This window comes from Fringilla coelebs, assembly GCF_963513975.1.
Source record: "Fringilla coelebs genome assembly, chromosome: 27".
Classification (NCBI taxonomy): Eukaryota; Metazoa; Chordata; class Aves; order Passeriformes; family Fringillidae; genus Fringilla; species Fringilla coelebs.
In genome coordinates, this window is record NC_140053.1 from 3,246,441 (window position 1) to 3,263,081 (window position 16,641).

Genomic DNA, 16,641 nt, shown 5'->3' on the forward strand with positions numbered 1-16,641 from the left:
CCGACCGCAACCGGCGCTCCCGCCCCCTCGCCCCCCCCCACCCTCCGCACCGGACTCGGCCAGCGAAGGGGCTCCAGCCCGTATGGAACAACCCGTTACCGGCCTCCCCTTCCCGGCTGAGGCCCTTCCCCCGCCCCCGACCTCAGCCCCGGCCCGGCCGACGCAGTCGGAGAAGCAGAATCAGACAAACAGCAGCCAGTAACGGGGTCCCTGACGAGGTACGTTCTTGGCTGCACAAACGTGATCAGAACCGGGTCTGTATGGCTTAGGAAAAGTAACGGGGGCACTCGGTGGGCAGAGGGGGGTGGCTCTCCCTGGGGTCTGCTGGTTTGTTCACAGGACCGTGGCAGGCACGAGCTCCTCAGTCACTGCTGGTCTGGGCTGCTGTCCCTGTGCGGGTCCCACTGCTGGGCTCTGCCTGCACAAGGCTGGAGGCAGCTAGGGCCCAGGGGACACACCACCGCCCTGTCAGCCCTGCTTCACCTCCTCCTTCCTCCAGGAAAACGTGCAGCCTCGGCCCTGCCCACGGGAACACACTGGAGCAGCAGAGGGGTTTCTAGCAAAGTGTTAGTTGGCTGTTAACAAAGGCTGTTAGTTCAGAAAAGCAACACAAGAGCAGGGGCTACACGTGGATGTTCTTGTAGGTGGTCTGATGGTCACAGCAGGTGTCTTATTGCCATTGAGCTCTTACAAAACAGCATCACGAGGAGCTGGAGCCGAGGGAGCAGCCAGTGCAAGGAAAACATTGTGGCTGCTCAACATCCACAGTGGAGCAAGGGCTTGGTTCCACCTGGAGTTGGATATTGCTGGGAGAGAAGACTTGGATTTGTGCACATATTAGGACTGGGGAACAGCTGTCATAGACAGAACAGCATTGAGGCCCAGCCACCACATCTGAGGGGCTCCATCCTGTTCCCCTGGTTACACATCAGTGCCAGAATTCAGTGCACAATTGTTCCTGGCGATGCTGTCAGTCCCACTGGACTTGAGAGCCGCAAACACCAGATTTATTGTCTGAGAGATAAAAGTTTGGAGCAGGCAGCATCATGTCAGACAGTGCAGGGTGATTGTGGAGCTATCCCATCAACGCCTCTTCCCTACAGATTGCCAGTGTCCTTTAAGATCCAAGCGAGGCTACGGAGTCACAAGTCACAGTGGTGCACCCAGCCAGGACTGGCTGTCACATCACCCAGACTCACAGGAGACGATTGAGAGAACTGTGCAAAGCTTTTCCTTCTAGGATTCACTCCATGATGCGCAATAGAAAACCAGAGGGAAGTGACAGGATGGTTTACTGGCCCCGGGAGCCAGTGGGATCAAGCTGGTTCAGCTCAGACTGATCCAGCAGTTCAAAGTCATCCCCTTCAGCATCAGTGTCCAAGTCCAAACTGGCTGCTCTGAGGTGAGTCTTTGCCCCTCTCTGGGGATTGGTGCTGCGTGAGGAGCCTGGCTGAGAGCCTCCTGACAGTGCCAGCTGGATCATGCCCCTGGTGACAAAGCCAGCGATGTTGTTGGTGAGATTCTGCACCGATGGCAGCGTGCCAAATTCCTCCTGCTCGTATGGGAGCTGCAGATCCTCTGTCCCTTGTGGGCGGTACGCCAGGCTCGGGATCCCAATGCTGGTGTCATCTTCATCATCTATGCCCGTTGCTTCTGGGTTTATGGAAGGGAAGTCAGGCAGATCCCTGGCAAAAGATTCTTCTGGGTCACTGTGACCATCGAGGTCTGGAAGAGGAGAAAGTGCTTTAATTGCCAGTACTCACCAGCACCCACGGGCCCAGGCAGGAGCTGGGCCAGCACCTTCCCTGGATGGACTGTTGGGAGCTCACAGACCACACTCTCTTCAACGTCTCCCTCCCCTCATCCCAAGCGTTCTGATCCCACTGACCTCCCAGCTCACTCACAAGGAACACTGGTACTGAAGCAGCCACTTGTGAGAGGGGAGCAGCAGCACCCACAGCCAGACTGGCAGAGCCAGATCTGCCTGTGCAGAGCTGCTGCCCTAACTCAAGCACCACAGGAATGCAGGAGGAAGTTCAGTTCTGAACAAAAGAGGCAGTTGCAGCTCATTTCCAGCAGCAAGACTGACATGAAACAGCCAGACTTCAATGATGGGAGGGATGTGTTACCTCCCTCCCTCTAGCCTATCACACTGGTGCCTGCTTGGCATTCCACACCTTCCAGAAGCTGCTTCCTCTCACCTTCTGATCCCTCTGTCAGGGGGGTCTGCCCCCTTGAAAGGTTAAACATCCCATTTTCAGTATAGGAAACCTCAGCATCTGAATGCTCAGAGTCGGAGATGGTCAGTTCCTTGGCGACCACAGAGTCATCCAGCTTTGAAATAGAAGATAAAATTGAAAACATCAGCACTAGAAAGGTTATCCCCATGCCTCAAGACAAAACAGATGATGGAGTGGCCTCCAGCTAAATATGGACCCCATGGGAGACAGGTACCTGAGACTCATTCACATTTACTGCACAGGCTAGGAGACTGCAGCTGGCACAAGCAGCTCTGGACATTCTTCAGTGGAAAAGAGTGGGAAAGACCTATCTGAAAGGACAGTGTCCTCATCTGCTCTCCTATCACTCTCAGCTGTGCTGCCAGATGTGCTGCTCACATCTCAGCCAGATGCTGCATGTCCCCCCAAGTGAGGTTTGTTCTTTCCAGCTGAGCTCTTCCCTCTCCCAGAGGCTCTGTTACCTTGGGGCAGAATGCAGCCAGCTCCTCTTCGCTGTCACTCCCATCATCCATGGCTTCCTGACCCAGGGCCCGGCCACGCACTGTTAGAAACCACACACAAAGCTGTTACTGCTGCTGGGGCAAGGCTCTGTGCAGGACCAGAAAACCCCAAACTGCACATAACAGAGCAGAGCTCTGTTCCACAGCAGAGCCATGATCATTTGCAGGTTTTCTGCTGAAATGAACATGTTCAGAACACCCTCGCACAGAGCCTTTCCTCCTTTTTCCAGAATAGAGAACAGACAGTTCTGACAGCCAAGAACTGGAGCAACTCAGTGCTGTGAAGAGCCCACAGCAGCTGCTTCCTAGGAGATGGCTGCAGAGGCGGAACTGCCTCTCTCTTTCCAAGGCAGTTCCAAGGATTTGCCATGCCAGACATGCAGCCCCTACTGCCCATTGAGGCTGGAGCCTCTGTTCACAGCTTGTTCCAGGTGTGAAACCTTGGGGGCAGAAAGGGCACAGGACTCTATTGGAATTATATTGCCAATATAGCTGGATGGGATGTGCCTGAGCTTGTCTGGCCCTTGCTGCTGAACCAAACAGCAGCACTGTGCTGTTTCACCCCAGAGACACTTTTGGCTGGCTGGATGCTGCAGCTGGGTGCTTGGAGACAAGTCCAGGCATGCAGGAGCTCTGGTGGTGGTGGGACGGAGCTTCCCCCCATAACAGGGTCTGCTCCTCGGGTTTACCTCTGGTGGAGAAGCTTTAAGGTGATGGGGAAGGAAAGGAGTCGGTTCTGATGGAGGGTTTGGATCCAGAGCTTTATTCTGGCCCACAGGGCTCTGAACCCAGCAACAGCTCCAACAGAACTCCCTGACTGCGTGGGTGCTGTTCCTTTTAACCCCGGGGAGAGAGAGAGGGAAGGGGCAGGGAGCCACCAATCAGGTACAGGAGAGGAGGTCCCAAGGGACAAAGGACACCTGGATGGCCGAATGTCCCCTCAGGGGTAGAGGGCATCCTTTGAATCTGCCAATCACTGGACACCCTTCTGGAATTCCAGGATTGACAGACAGTGCTGGGAGGGGAAATGAGAGGTGACTGACACACCTGGCAGGGAATTATCAGGGAGGGACCCGAGGTTCTGAGGTAAACCCTGAAATCACAGGGCAGCAGGACTCACGCTGCCTCTGGCGCTGCCTCGCTGTCACGTATCCGCGGACGCTGAAGTCCAGCCGCTGCAGCACGGGCTCCAGCCTGTGGTACATGCGCTGCCCCAGCCTGTGGTACACGGCCAGGGGCCACAGCAGCACCAAGAGCACTGCAGGAAGCAGGAATGCAGGTTAGAAGGTTTCTCAGGATGCTGCTTGGCAAACATCCTGCATGTTTCCTGATGCAGCACAACACACAGAGCAGATCTGAGCACTGAGGGCAGTGCTGTGGGAGGCTGTTGGAGCAGCTGCCATCACTATAGGAGTGTTTCTTGTTGGCTGAGTGACAAAACTATTTTTTGTTCTTTTAAAAAGGAAAGAAGCCTAGAAGTTTCTCTCCTCGATTAGGTGACAAAAGCTACCTCATAGGTCATGGGGACTTCACCTCAAACATAAAGATGGCTAATTGGACAGAAGCCAAAAAGTCCTGCCTGGGCAATTTAGTAGAAAAAGAAGTGAACAAAGAAACTAATCGCTTTTGTAAGGTGTTTTACTAGGAGCAGGACTTCTGGCACCTGGCTCAGTTTTTCTCTGTTTGTTATTTTGCCTTTTATTAAACCTTTTTGTTTCCAGCACTGCAACAGAAGCCATCCTGCTGATTTTTATGCCTCCAAGGGTAGCTGAGCTATCTTGGGTGTGTTATAGCCCTCCAAGAGCTTATTAGACCTGGCTCAAGGAGGCTACTATATCACATCACCTTTGCCAATTTAACAAAATCGAGAGGCCAACCTGTTAGTGCTCAGATCTGTAGTTACTGAGCACTCAAACATGTTCTCTCCAGACCAGACTTTGAGTCCTGGTCAAGAAGCACCACATTCCTGGCAGAATGTATTGTTTTAAATTTTAAAGCCATTCACACAAGCTTTCTTTCTGAGCCCCATTCCTCGGACATGTAGCACCCACTCATCTCCTTTCACATGTAAGTCTGTGTTGGCACAGAGATTTACTTACACAGCAAGTATGAGAGCAAGAGCCCAGGGATATACTGGCCCAGGACAGCCAGGAAAGTGAACACTCCACACACTAGAAGGCAAAACTGAAGACATGAGAGACAGTGAGTTTCCAGGGTTAAGCAGTAGGTCCACTCACTTCTTGACCATCTCAGCCTCTGTAAATTCTGGTCAAGTCATTGTTCCAAAGAGGGTGAAGCCTTCACAGTGTCCAACCCCCTGCTCCAGTGTGGGCACAGACACAGGGGTATCAGCCCTCAGAGCTACAGGCAGCTGAGGCCTTCTGCCTCAGGGCAAGAGGAGCTTCTCAAAGCAGGGACACCAACAGCAAGGAAGAGGCTAAACTAGAGAGCTCTTCAAGGTGAAGAGGACAAGGACAGTATCACTGTGCTACAGGTTTCTCTTTCCATAAACTCAAAAAAAAGAAAAAGGAAAAAGCTTGACACACTTTCTCAAACTGTTAAAACCCAGTGAGGAGACAAATTTGACAGACACTTGAAAAGCCAGAAAGCTACAGAAGGAGCAGCCACGTTCTCACTTCAGTGGTGCAATCCACACAGTGACATTCACTTTCTCCTCCCTCCTCCACAACCTGATTATTCTGCCTGGGCTTTCCATTCCTCCCCACCACATAACAGGCACAGTGTTGTGGGAGACCTCCCATGACAACCTCCCATCAGAAACGTGTTCAGCCAGTGCTGGATGCCAGCACAGGAGGATCCTCGTGGTCAGCAGAGGCTCCACACCAAACAGGTTATTTCTGAACTCTACATTCTTACCTTGCCAGGACTTTGCCTCTTGAAAACGAAGAGATTACTTAAGAAGTTGGTCCCAGTCACCCATCCTTCAGCCAAATGATGACAGAGCTCTGGCAGCCCCAGCAGCCGAGGGTGGACGTATCCCCAGCTGCAGTGAAGGCAGATTTTGGGAAGACATTGCTGCATCAGTGGCAGGCTTGAAGACCCTTGTTACAAATACTTGTCTTAAAGCTTCCTCCTGTTCCCACCCAGCACAGAGCTCTAGAGATGAGGGTCACTTGCCCTCCAAGCAGCTCCCTGCCCAAAGCAGTTCATCTACAGCCCCTCTAGCAGCATCCCAGTGCTCCCACAGCAGCTGATGAGCAGGAATTTCAGTCAGTCCCTGTCAAATTTCAGTTTCCATGCTGCTGGAGGGAGTGCACAGTGCAGAGGCAAATCAAGTGAATCCATTTACTTTTTCTGTGTTTATCTGGTCAACTGCAGCCTCCAAGTGTTCAGCATGAGGTCTAGAAGCAGCCTTGCACCTTACTTCATGTACTCAGTTACTCTGGAGGCCTTGAACTGGTCAGTTTTGTTAGTGTTGCCTAACTGCTAGTCAGGAGTACCTGAAGGTTAGAAAGAGCAATTCCTTTTGTGCTTGGGCCTCTTAAAAAAAATAAAATAAATAAAGACAATTGTCCTTTGGCACCAGCTCAGATGATTTAATCAGGAACTGACATCCAGGACAGCCTGGCAGTGTGGCAGGAAGGTGTGCCCAGAGAGGCAGGTGTGAGCAGTGAGGCAACACCTCAGCATTTCTCAACCCATAATTAATGCTGCAGTCAGATCATAACTATGCAGAAACAACTGCTGGAACAAGCCTGTTAAACATTCCCTATCAAGTCTCAAAGACTTCATTAATTCCCACAGAAATGCTGTTTTCCTGCTACTGGAGACCCATACAAGAGGAATTGCTCTTAAGGCAGCATTTCTATCTTCAGGGGGCAGGGAATCAAGCAAGCATATCTGGAGGCTGGTAAGAAGGCAGAGTATAATAAAATGGCTTGGACAAGTCAAAAACTTCTCATGACCACCTGGCTGCATCTGGGTCTCCACCTGCCCTCTCTTGAGCAGCTCCCAGGTCCCCCCTCCCCCTCCTCCTCACCCAAAGGTGCCACCATCCCAAGCATGTGCAGGTAACAACACAGTATCACAGCAAAGTATCACAGCAGAGCAGTCAATTAGTTTCCTACCTCTCATTGTCTAATTCATCAGGTCTTGCCACTAAAATATTAAGAACAGACACTACATTAGTTGCAAGGAATTTGCCATGGGAATGCTTAGCTCTTGGGATTTAAGTAAAGCTTTAATAAGCTGGGGAACACCTGGAAAAGACATTAACTGTAATTACAGGATGGAGAAGCATCACTCCATAACAAATCCTGAGCGTGTACGTGTGACAGTACAGGACTGCAAGAGTCTCCCTGTTGCTCCTTGGTGTTTGTTGCACTCTAGAGGCTGCCCACCTCCCTCTCCCCCACTCCCTGCACACACCAGCTGGGGAGCAGGAACAGCCTGCAGACTGGAGGCATCAGGGATTTATCCTTTGATACCTTCCCACCCAGGCTGGGACTTAAAAGGGATGTACAAGCCACCCTAAGAGATCAAATCAGAGGGATGAGGGAGCTGGACAGACACTGTCTCCTAAGAAGGAGCCTGAGCCAAGCTTTAATGTCTTCCCAGGAAGTACAGAGAACATGGATTGAAGCAGAAAGCTGGGAGATGAACTTGCTGGTTAGTCAGGGAACCAGCCCTGGGAACATGCAGACCCTCACACTGCTCCAAACTAACCTGTCCATGCAAAGCCAAGGGACCCTGAGCTGCTTGGACTGGGGGCGTTCATCAGTGTATTAATGTCACAAAGGAGGGATACAACTGCTTGGGTTACTGAGAGCTGAAAACTAACTTCATTACAGCTCTTCTCCCAAAGACATCTCTGATCAACAGCAAGGCTGGGACTTGTCTTCATCCTAAACTGATTATGGATTCTGAAGGGGAATCCAGACAAGCTCCATATGCTTCAGTTTCTCACTCTGGTACGGAATGCTCACAAAGTGAATCACTGTCTCAAACCTGCACTAGGTCACGTACATCCTGTGGTGCAGGATTACAAGACAAATACCAGTGTCACAAGCACAAAAAAACCTTGTGTTTACACAGGTTAGAATATTCCAGCTCCTGAAAGAGCATGCCTGCAGTACTCCTGCTGGCTTCTAGACCCTTAAAGCAAAAAGTTGAGCGTTTAACAAGGTAACTGCAGGCAGCACAGAGCCTGTACTTGTAGGGCTGGAAACTGGGCTTGATTTGCTGCTATGAGTTCAAAATGTAACTTACCACCAATTTCTGGCCAGATTTTGTGCTTCCACTGGTCTAGACACACTACTACTATGAGGGTTACAGCAATCAGGAACAGCAAACGAAGGGAAGTCAGAGCAAAGAACCTATGGGGAAGAAACCAATGAGTTGGTACTGGCCAGATCTTTGTGAGACATAAAGGAGTAACACAAACCGACCTGAAACCACTCACTCAGGGGGAAAACTCAGCACCTGCTACTCAGTCACCACACAGCGTGCCCTGGGGGCAGCTGCCGGCTGACTCTGGTTTGCTCGTGTCACTTCTCCCGGGACAGCCCTGCTGTACAGCTCCTGTCCCGGGCAAGCTGCCCTCCCTCCCCTGCCACAGAGCAGGATGTTTCCCGGGCTAGTTTGATGCTCTCAGGTACAAGGAGAGCACGGGGACGGGGCTGCAGCAGACCCAGCGCTCCCGGTCCCTCCTGTCGGGAACGGGGCACGGAGCAAACCCGCGGCACCTTACGGACCGCTCCTCCCCGGGGGCAGCTCCCACAAGCCCCCCGAGCCCACAGCCCTGCGCGGCCCGGTCTCGCTCCCGCTCCCGTTCCCGCTCCCGGTCCCGGTCCCGGTCCCGGCCCCGCCGCTCACCAGAACAGGCCGTGCACCGCCACCCAGCACAGCGCGCTGCGGCCCGGCCGCTCCCACACCAGCGCGGCCTGCACGGCGCCCAGCAGTGGCTCGTAGGGCCCGAGGCGGCAGCGCAGCGCCGCGCTCAGCGCCTGCACCCGCCGCTGCCGCTCGCCGGGCCCGGGCCCCGCCGCCGTTGCCGCCGCCGCCATCGCTCCCTCACGGCGTCAACATCCGCCCGCCAGCCGCGCGCGCGCGGCCGCCGCAAGCATGGCGGCCCCCAGAGACCGACTGCGACGCCACTCTGTGCGCCGCCATGTTTGAGCATGCGCGGCCTGCACCTCCTGCCGGGACGCACGCGCATTGCCGGGGCGGCGCTGCCCCGGAAGCGAGCAGCGCGCACGCGCACTGCCGTTGGCGCCGGCGGGAGACGCGGCGGTACCGGAGTCGGGCGGGGCGCGGAGAGGAGCGGAGCGGAGCCTTGGCCGCGATGCCGCGGGAGATCATCACCCTGCAGCTGGGCCAGTGCGGCAACCAGAGTGAGCGCGCCACGGCCGCGGCGGGCCCGGGGGAGCGCGCACCGGGCGGGGTCGGGATGCTGTGGTGGGGGGGGCAGTTAGCGGGGCCTGGCGGGACGGGGCGGGGCCTCACGTGTGGGGGGCGGGGCCTGCGGACCGGGGCGCTCCGGGCCTTGGCCCGGTACCGGCCCCGCTGCCCGGCCCGTCTGACCGCGCCTCCCCGCAGTCGGGTTCGAGTTCTGGAAGCAGCTCTGCGCCGAGCACGGCATCAGCCCCGAGGGCATCGTGGAGGAGTTCGCCACCGAGGGCACCGACCGCAAGGACGTCTTCTTTTACCAGGTACCGGCGGCCCCGCACCGGGGAGCTTGAGTTTCTCTGGTCCCCGCGGGGCTCCGTGCCCCAGCAGGCTCAGCTCGCTGTCCGTGCCCGTTCCACACCCCCGCGGGCACAGGGAAGCTGGGCGGGCGCTGACCGTGCCGGTGCGAGCGGCTCAGGCCGGGCTCCCGCTCCCAGCCCGCTCCGGGCTCCCGCCTGCGCTCCCGCTCTGTCAGTGGAGCGCTGTGGAGGCGGAGCAGAGGCACGAGGCTGCCATAGATAGTTTCTTATGTAAGCACCGAGAGTTCCTCCCCCTCGCCGGCTGGGAGGGCTCTGGGGCACAGAGATGCTGCACTGAGGACCGGCTGCACAGGAGCTGCCTCTCCCTCCTCCCTCTCGCCATGTGGGGCTCACCTGCAGCCAGGGGGTGGCTCATGCTCTGGCAGTGGAAGTGACACCGAGCTGCAGCAGCATGGAGATCCTCTTGCTCCCGTTGTAGGCAGATGATGAGCACTACATCCCCCGGGCCGTGCTGCTGGACCTGGAGCCCCGTGTCATCCACTCCATCCTCAACTCCCCTTACGCCAACCTTTACAACCCAGAAAACATCTACCTGTCTGAGCATGGAGGGGGAGCTGGCAACAACTGGGCCAGTGGCTTCTCGCAGGTACCAGCCCTAGTGCTGCTGGGTGAGATTTTTCAGCCCTGGGGCTTTGTCCTGTGTCCCTGCACTGTGTGGCACCCTGGCACAGGACCACACTGCCAGTCTGACTCAGCTTCACACTGAGCTTGAGCAGCTCTTGTCCATGTTCTGTGTGGGAAAGGAGCAAAACCAGTCCTGATCTCTCTTACAGGGAGAAAAGATCCATGAAGATATTTTTGATATAATAGACAGAGAGGCTGATGGGAGTGACAGCTTGGAAGTAAGTAAACAGGGGATTTGGATCTGGTGGCTCTGCCTGGTGTTTTCCCAGCTAGGTTGCTCTTTGTAAGGTTGAGCTCAGCAGTCTGGTGGGCACAGACTAGCTCAGTGAGCTTCTGAGCACAGAACATGTAGAGAGGAGATCTGGGGACAGGAGATCTGTCCATCCCCACTCCAGCTGCCAGCCTGCCCCAGAAGTTCTCTCACTGTTTGCTTGTGGACATTTTTCTCTATGCTGTCCATATGAACCCATACCCTGTGTGCAGACAGACAGGGCTGCCTGGTGTTCATGTCAGGCTGGGACATGGCAGCAGGGGAAGGGAGAGCATCACTGAAACAAGCTGGCAGGAGATTCAAGTGCCTGTTGTGGGAGCTGAGCATGTGGGAGCTGCCCTGGAGTCAGGCAGTGGGAGCTTGGCCTCAGTCATTCTAGAGGGAGGGAGGGATGTGAAGGACCCAGGAAAGATTTGAGAACGTGCAGTTCCATTTCTTGTGACAGACTGGACCCTGGAAGTGACATTGGAGCTGTTCCAATGCTGCTCTGGGTGGGAGGAACCCAAGTGCTCTCGAGCAGCTGTTGCACTTTGTGGGGTGTGCAGAGATGTGGATCCCACTGTGTGGGCAGCAGTGGCCTAAGGAGCTGCAGCTGCTGCTGGGGTCTGGAGCAGCTGGGGTCAGTCTCTGCTGCATCCATGCTCTGAGAAGTGCTGGCCCTGTCTGGCAGGTCTCTGCTGGAGGTAGCAGGGCTGACACATTGTCTGCCTGCTCTGGGGCTGAGCTTCACCTTCAGCACCTGCTTCCTTCCAGGGCTTTGTGCTTTGCCACTCCATTGCTGGTGGAACAGGCTCTGGGCTGGGCTCGTACCTCCTGGAGAGGCTGAATGACAGGTGAGCGCAGCCCTGTCCCCTTCCCACACCGCAGTGCCTGGCCCAGCCTGGGCAGCCTGCCTGGAGCTGGAGAGCGCTGACTCAGAGCCACCACCCCCACCCAAACACTGCCTTGTGCAATCCCTGGCACGCTGCCTGCAGAAGGCTGCCTCCTGATACGCCTGGGGACTTCAGAGGCTCTGAAACTGGACTTGATCTGTCCAAGCTCTGCCTTCCCTCAGCCGTTCTTATCACGCAGCTGCCTGCGGACACCCTGACAGTGCAGGGGAGGGTGGGAGGCTCTGGCTGAAGGCTGTGAGCTGCCATCCTGGCCTGTTGCAGCTTGCATCCTCTTGAAAAGACTTATGAGCAGCTGCTTAATCAGCCTGTGGATGGCTCAGCCTCCCTGTAGCTCCTCTGGCAGCCAGCTCCTGTGCTGCTGGGGTAGGCATTGCTGGGACACATTCTCTCCCTCCCTGGGAGCCACTCTGGCTGCAGCTTTGGTGACTCACCCTGTCCTGAGCCCTGGAGACTGCTTAGGCAGCTTGTGGGAGGGGAGAGAGCAGCTTGATGGTGTTAACCCTTGAGATGCTGCACTTCTCACTAGGTATCCCAAGAAACTGGTGGAGACCTACTCAGTGTTCCCAAACCAGGATGAGATGAGTGACGTTGTAGTCCAGCCGTACAACTCTCTGCTGACACTGAAGAGGCTGACCCAGAATGCTGACTGTGTGGTAAGAGGCCTGTGGTGCAGCCAGCCCAGGAGACAGCCCTGTCCCCACAGCTCAGAATTGCATCCCATCCTGGGGCCAGCACCGTGTGCCTGTGAGTCCCAGGTGCAGCAACAAGCACGCTCCAAACAGCAGGGCCAAGCAGATGTGGCCCCAGGGACGCTCACTGGAGCTAATCCCTGCAGAGCTGCCTGGCATTTCTGCCTTGGCTCTAGCAGATCTTGCCAAGGCAGTGAGGACTGGCTGTGCTTCCTGTGTCAGCCCCTGCCTGACTGCAGCACCTGTGTCATTTGCAGCACCCACAGCATCCCCAGCCAGGCAGCACCTTCAGCCTGCACCAGGGCCTGCAGTCACATCTGACCAGACACTGCTCATCCCTGCAGCTGCTCCCTGCATGTGGCAATGCAGGAGCAGTTGCACTGGAGCTGCTGCAGCTGACAGTGCTGGCCCGGGGGCAGAGCTCTTGGGGAGAGCAGAGGGAGCTCAGCCAGGAGGGGGGGCAGAGGTTCCATTGACGGTGTCAGTTACGTGCCACATGAGTCATCTTGTGGTTTCAAGTGTCTGCCACTTGTGCAGAGGGCTCCTCTCAGGGCCTGTGCTGGACCACCATTGCCCTGGGACACCTGGCCAGGACTGCCCTTCCTCAGCTGCCTTAGGGGCCCTTCACAGAGCCAGGTTTCTCTTGCAGGTGGTTCTGGACAACACAGCCTTGAATCGGATTGCGACAGACCGGCTGCACATTCAGAACCCGTCATTCTCACAGATCAACCAGCTGGTGAGAAGCATTTTTCCCTCAGAAGAAGCAAGCACAAGGTTTCCCTGCTTTGTTCAGTTTAGTCTGAACCAGCTTCATGGGCTGGGCTCAGGTGGGCAGCCTGGAGCTGTGAGTGAGGGTCCAGTGCCCTTCCAGGTGCCCCAGCTTCCCTTGGCCGTGTCAGCATGAGGCAGATTTTGACATGCTCTGTGACCCTCTGCTGAGCCTGTCCTCTCCCCTAGGTGTCCACCATCATGTCTGCCAGCACCACCACGCTCAGGTATCCCGGGTACATGAACAACGACCTCATTGGGCTGATTGCCTCGCTGATCCCCACGCCCCGGCTGCACTTCCTCATGACGGGCTACACGCCGCTCACCACCGACCAGTCGGTAAGGCAGCCCCAGGCTCTCCTCCCCATCCCCAAGGGCACAGAAGCTGCCACACTCACCTTGCAGCATCTGTCAGCCCCGTCTCGCTGTGAGCTGTCACTGCACGTCCCAGATCCCAGGCTCACGTCCCAAATCCCAGGCCCACGTGCTCACACCACGTGACTGCCGCATGTGCAATGAATCAGACCTGAGCAGGCAGTTGTGCTTGTGCCAGGCTACCTGCTGCATGCATCAGGGTCTGGACTGCCAAAAGCCACCCTTAGCAGTGATGACAGCAAGGCCAGGAGAGTGGCCTTGCCAGTCCTGCCACCCCTGTGGGCCATCAGCTTCGGCAATTTGGGTCCAAACTCTACTGCTCATTGTCACTGATGGTGGGCTACAGGTGTCAGACCCTTCCTGAAGCTCAGTCTGTGTCTGAGAGTGAATTTGCCACCCCTCTGCACTTCAAGTGCTGCTTCTTGTGTTTGGCTGGTCCCTAACCAGTGCCCCCCAGCTCCCTGGTGCCAGTGGGGCAGTTGTGTTTTGGGAGGTGCTCACCTGCACTGACCCACCATGGTCCGGAAGGAACTAACAGCTGCTCTTCTCCTCTCCCTGCGTGCATTTCCTCAGGATGTTTCTCAGAGAAGCAAATCTGAAAAACTGCTGGCTCTGAAAAGGGTATCAGTGTGTGATCTGTCCTCCGAGGGAGGAGTGTGGGAAGGGCTCAGCCAATGGCTCAACCAGTGCAGGAGGGGGCTGCCACCTCAGCCAGCTGTCCCTGCTGTGGGCACTCTGGGTGCTGGCCCTGGCCAGTAGCAGCTGGGCAGAGCCTCAACAGCACTTGGGGAGGGGAGTGGCCAGGCTGCCCACAGCTCAGAGCTGGGCAAGGCAGGGTGGGCATGCAGTGGGGAACAACCCCTTTGCTGTTGAACCCCCACTGCTCTCTGCTTGGAAGTAGGACCAGACTCATGTTTGACAGCAAGAACATAAAACAGGTCCCTGTCCCTCTGTTCTCAGCTGAGCTTCACCCCCAGCCCCTGCTGTGCTGCAGAATGTGGGCCAAGACAGCCCCCATGCTGGAGCCTCCACTGACACTGTTTTTTGGCCTGGCTGTGCCTGTTGTGCAGTGTTGGGATTTCCCTGTCTTGCATGTGGCTTCGCATGTGACTCCATCCCCGGGGTGAGGGCATTTCTGTCCAGCTGCCCCCTGCTCCTGTGTGTGTGTGTACCAGGCAGCAGGAGGGCAGGGAGCAGCACACCTACTCCCTCTGACCCCTGGCTGGCCTGTGCAGGTGGCCAGTGTGAGGAAAACCACAGTCCTGGACGTGATGAGAAGGTTGCTGCAGCCTAAAAACGTGATGGTGTCCACAGGGCGAGACAGGCAGACCAACCACTGCTACATCGCCATCCTCAACATCATCCAAGGGGAGGTGGATCCTACACAGGTGAGTCCCCGTGGCTGTTCGGGTACTGATGGCCATGGTGTGGCACAGGGAAGAGCCTGGTCACTGTGCAGGGATCCTGGGGTGAGGCTAGGCAGTGCCTGAGAGCTGGCTTCAGATTGCTGCTGTTTGGGCTTTGGCCTCATGGAAAGGCAGCAGTCATGCTGAAATGACTGAATGACTGAAATGACTCCCCATGGCTGTGGGGAGCAACTCCTGGGTCTCCTGCAGCCAAGCTGTTTGTCCCTCACCCTGCTGTCCCTTGCTGTTCTCATCCCACCAGGTTCACAAGAGTCTGCAGCGGATCCGGGAGAGGAAGTTGGCCAACTTCATCCCCTGGGGCCCTGCCAGCATCCAGGTGGCTTTGTCCCGCAAGTCCCCTTACCTGCCATCCGCTCACCGTGTCAGTGGCCTCATGATGGCCAACCACACCAACATCTCCTCAGTGAGTGCCTCCCCTGCCACGCCCAGGCCTGCAGCCCCAGACCTCATGGTGTCTGGGCATTGTCCATCCTCCTGTCCCTGGGCATTGTCCATCCTCCTGTCCCTGGGCATTGCCCGTCTCTGTGTCCCTGGGCATTGTCCATCCTCCTGTCCCTGGGCATTGTCCATGTCCCTGGGCATTGTCCACCCTCCTGTCCCTGGGCATTGTCCACACTCCTGTCCCTGGGCATTGTCCATCTTCTTCTCTTCATTCTGGGCCTGTCACAAAGCCAGAGGTGGGGGTGGGTAGCTCCCAGCAGGGCTCAGATCTGGTCCAGTGTCCTCCCAAGTCCTGCTGGCTTCTCTTGGGAAGGGTCCCTGGGGAGCTGTGGCTGCCCTGACGCAGCACCGCTCTCCAGCTGTTTGAGCGGACGTGCCGGCAGTACGACAAGCTGCGCAAGCGAGAGGCTTTCCTGGAGCAGTTCCGCAAGGAGGACATCTTCAAGGACAACTTTGACGAGCTGGACAACTCCCGGGAGATCGTGCAGCAGCTGATCGATGAGTATCACGCAGCCACACGCCCCGACTACATCTCCTGGGGCACGCAGGAACAGTGAGTGCCCTGCCAGGAGACGGGAAGGTCCGTGGCCACCCCCACGCACGCCGGCAGGGCTCGTCTCTGCCGTGCCCACGTTTGTCACCCCTCAGCGCTGCCTGGCGTGGCAGAGCCCTCGTGCCAGTGCTCCTCTGTGGAAAGCTCTCTGCGGGGAGCTGCAGCTCCTCAGCGGGGCACAGCCCCCGCCCCACCGTGTGCCCTGGCCCAGGACAGGACTGGGGCAGCTGTGCGCTCTGCTGGGAGGGAACCTCTGCCTGTGGGAGCAACACTTGCTGTGAGGAGGAGGAGGAGGAGAGTGACCCTGGGGCTGGGAACAGGCCTGGCCCCCTGAGTTTGGGTGCACACAACCCCTGTGGCCAAAGGCTCCGTGTGGCTGAGCTAGTCCTTGCCCTGGGCAGGAGCCTTGTTCCTCCTTGGCCAGATCAGGCCTGGGGCACGGGCTGTATCTATATTTTTGTAGGTTATTTTGCTTTAATAAAGGCTGTTCCTGCACTGATGCTGCCTGCGTGACTCCAGATTGAACAGCCAGGCAGGGAGGGCAGATGCAGAGACTGGGGTTGGTGCTTGCTTTGTCTGGATGGCCAGCCAGCCCCATTGCACAGGAGGACCATGGCCACTGCTCACCAGCATGCCCTGGGGTGTGCAGGGCCAGCTCTGCCCTGGCTGGCAGTGCCATGGGGCCTAGGCAGCACTGGGCAACTGCTGCAGCAGAGCCAGAAATACTGGCAGGACCTGCCAGCACGGCTGACCAGGGCTGGGACTGGCACCGCCCTGCCCGCAGAGCACACGGCACCCACATGGATCTTGTACAGGAGAGGCCCTGTGCAGGGGTGAGCCAAGAGGGGCTGGGGGTGCCCTCACCACTCAGGATCTGAGGCAGGGGACAGCAACACCAGGAAGGACACGGGCGGGAGGCTGTACAGTGTCAGGAGATACGGACACAGCAGCTCTGGTCCGACCTGTGAGAGTTGGGCTGTGGCCTGGGGACAAGGGGCAGTGCTGGCGCCATCCCAAGCGCAGGCAGCCCAAGGTGAAAATTAGCATTTTCCTCTTACCCTTAGGGGCACGGAGCAGGTGACTTAAAAATACAGCCACCGTGGCAGCATGGGCTCCCACGCCCTCTTTGGCA

The 16,641-nt window shown here is 56.8% G+C and overlaps 2 protein-coding genes across 2 annotated transcripts; one reads left to right on the forward strand and one right to left on the reverse strand.

Moving 5' to 3' along the window:
* Positions 1–171: 171 nt before the first annotated feature.
* On the reverse strand, positions 172–8,789 carry RETREG3 (reticulophagy regulator family member 3). The gene is made up of 9 exons (XM_084222143.1): positions 8,576–8,789; positions 7,970–8,076; positions 6,829–6,859; positions 5,618–5,744; positions 4,840–4,924; positions 3,861–3,998; positions 2,702–2,781; positions 2,202–2,334; positions 172–1,725 (listed from the first exon to the last, which is right to left on the reverse strand). The coding sequence occupies exons 1-9, from the start codon at positions 8,764–8,766 to the stop codon at positions 1,292–1,294; spliced, it is 1,326 nt and encodes a 441-aa protein (XP_084078269.1). The 5' UTR covers positions 8,767–8,789; the 3' UTR covers positions 172–1,291.
* Positions 8,790–8,962: 173 nt separating this feature from the next.
* Positions 8,963–15,927, forward strand: TUBG1 (tubulin gamma 1). Its single transcript, XM_084222309.1, has 11 exons — positions 8,963–9,093; positions 9,299–9,411; positions 9,887–10,054; positions 10,242–10,310; positions 11,117–11,196; positions 11,783–11,909; positions 12,595–12,681; positions 12,903–13,052; positions 14,324–14,476; positions 14,757–14,918; positions 15,316–15,927. Exons 1-11 carry the CDS (start codon positions 9,045–9,047, stop codon positions 15,511–15,513), a joined length of 1,356 nt encoding a protein of 451 aa, XP_084078435.1. The 5' UTR covers positions 8,963–9,044; the 3' UTR covers positions 15,514–15,927.
* Positions 15,928–16,641: the final 714 nt, after the last annotated feature.

Bases quoted from the DNA above. Each gene is read 5' to 3' on its own strand.
- RETREG3 (XM_084222143.1), bottom strand. From the start codon at position 8,766: ATGGCGGCGGCGGCAACGGCGGCGGGGCCCGGGCCCGGCGAGCGGCAG. The intron at 8,077-8,575 runs GTGAGCGGCGGG...TCTTCCCCATAG, and splicing joins GCGGTGCACGGCCTGTTCTG to GTTCTTTGCTCTGACTTCCC. The intron at 2,335-2,701 runs GTAACAGAGCCT...TCTATTTCAAAG, and splicing joins TGGCTGCATTCTGCCCCAAG to CTGGATGACTCTGTGGTCGC.
- TUBG1 (XM_084222309.1), top strand. From the start codon at position 9,045: ATGCCGCGGGAGATCATCACCCTGCAGCTGGGCCAGTGCGGCAACCAG. The intron at 10,311-11,116 runs GTAAGTAAACAG...GCTTCCTTCCAG, and splicing joins ATGGGAGTGACAGCTTGGAA to GGCTTTGTGCTTTGCCACTC. The intron at 14,919-15,315 runs GTGAGTGCCTCC...ACCGCTCTCCAG, and splicing joins ACCACACCAACATCTCCTCA to CTGTTTGAGCGGACGTGCCG.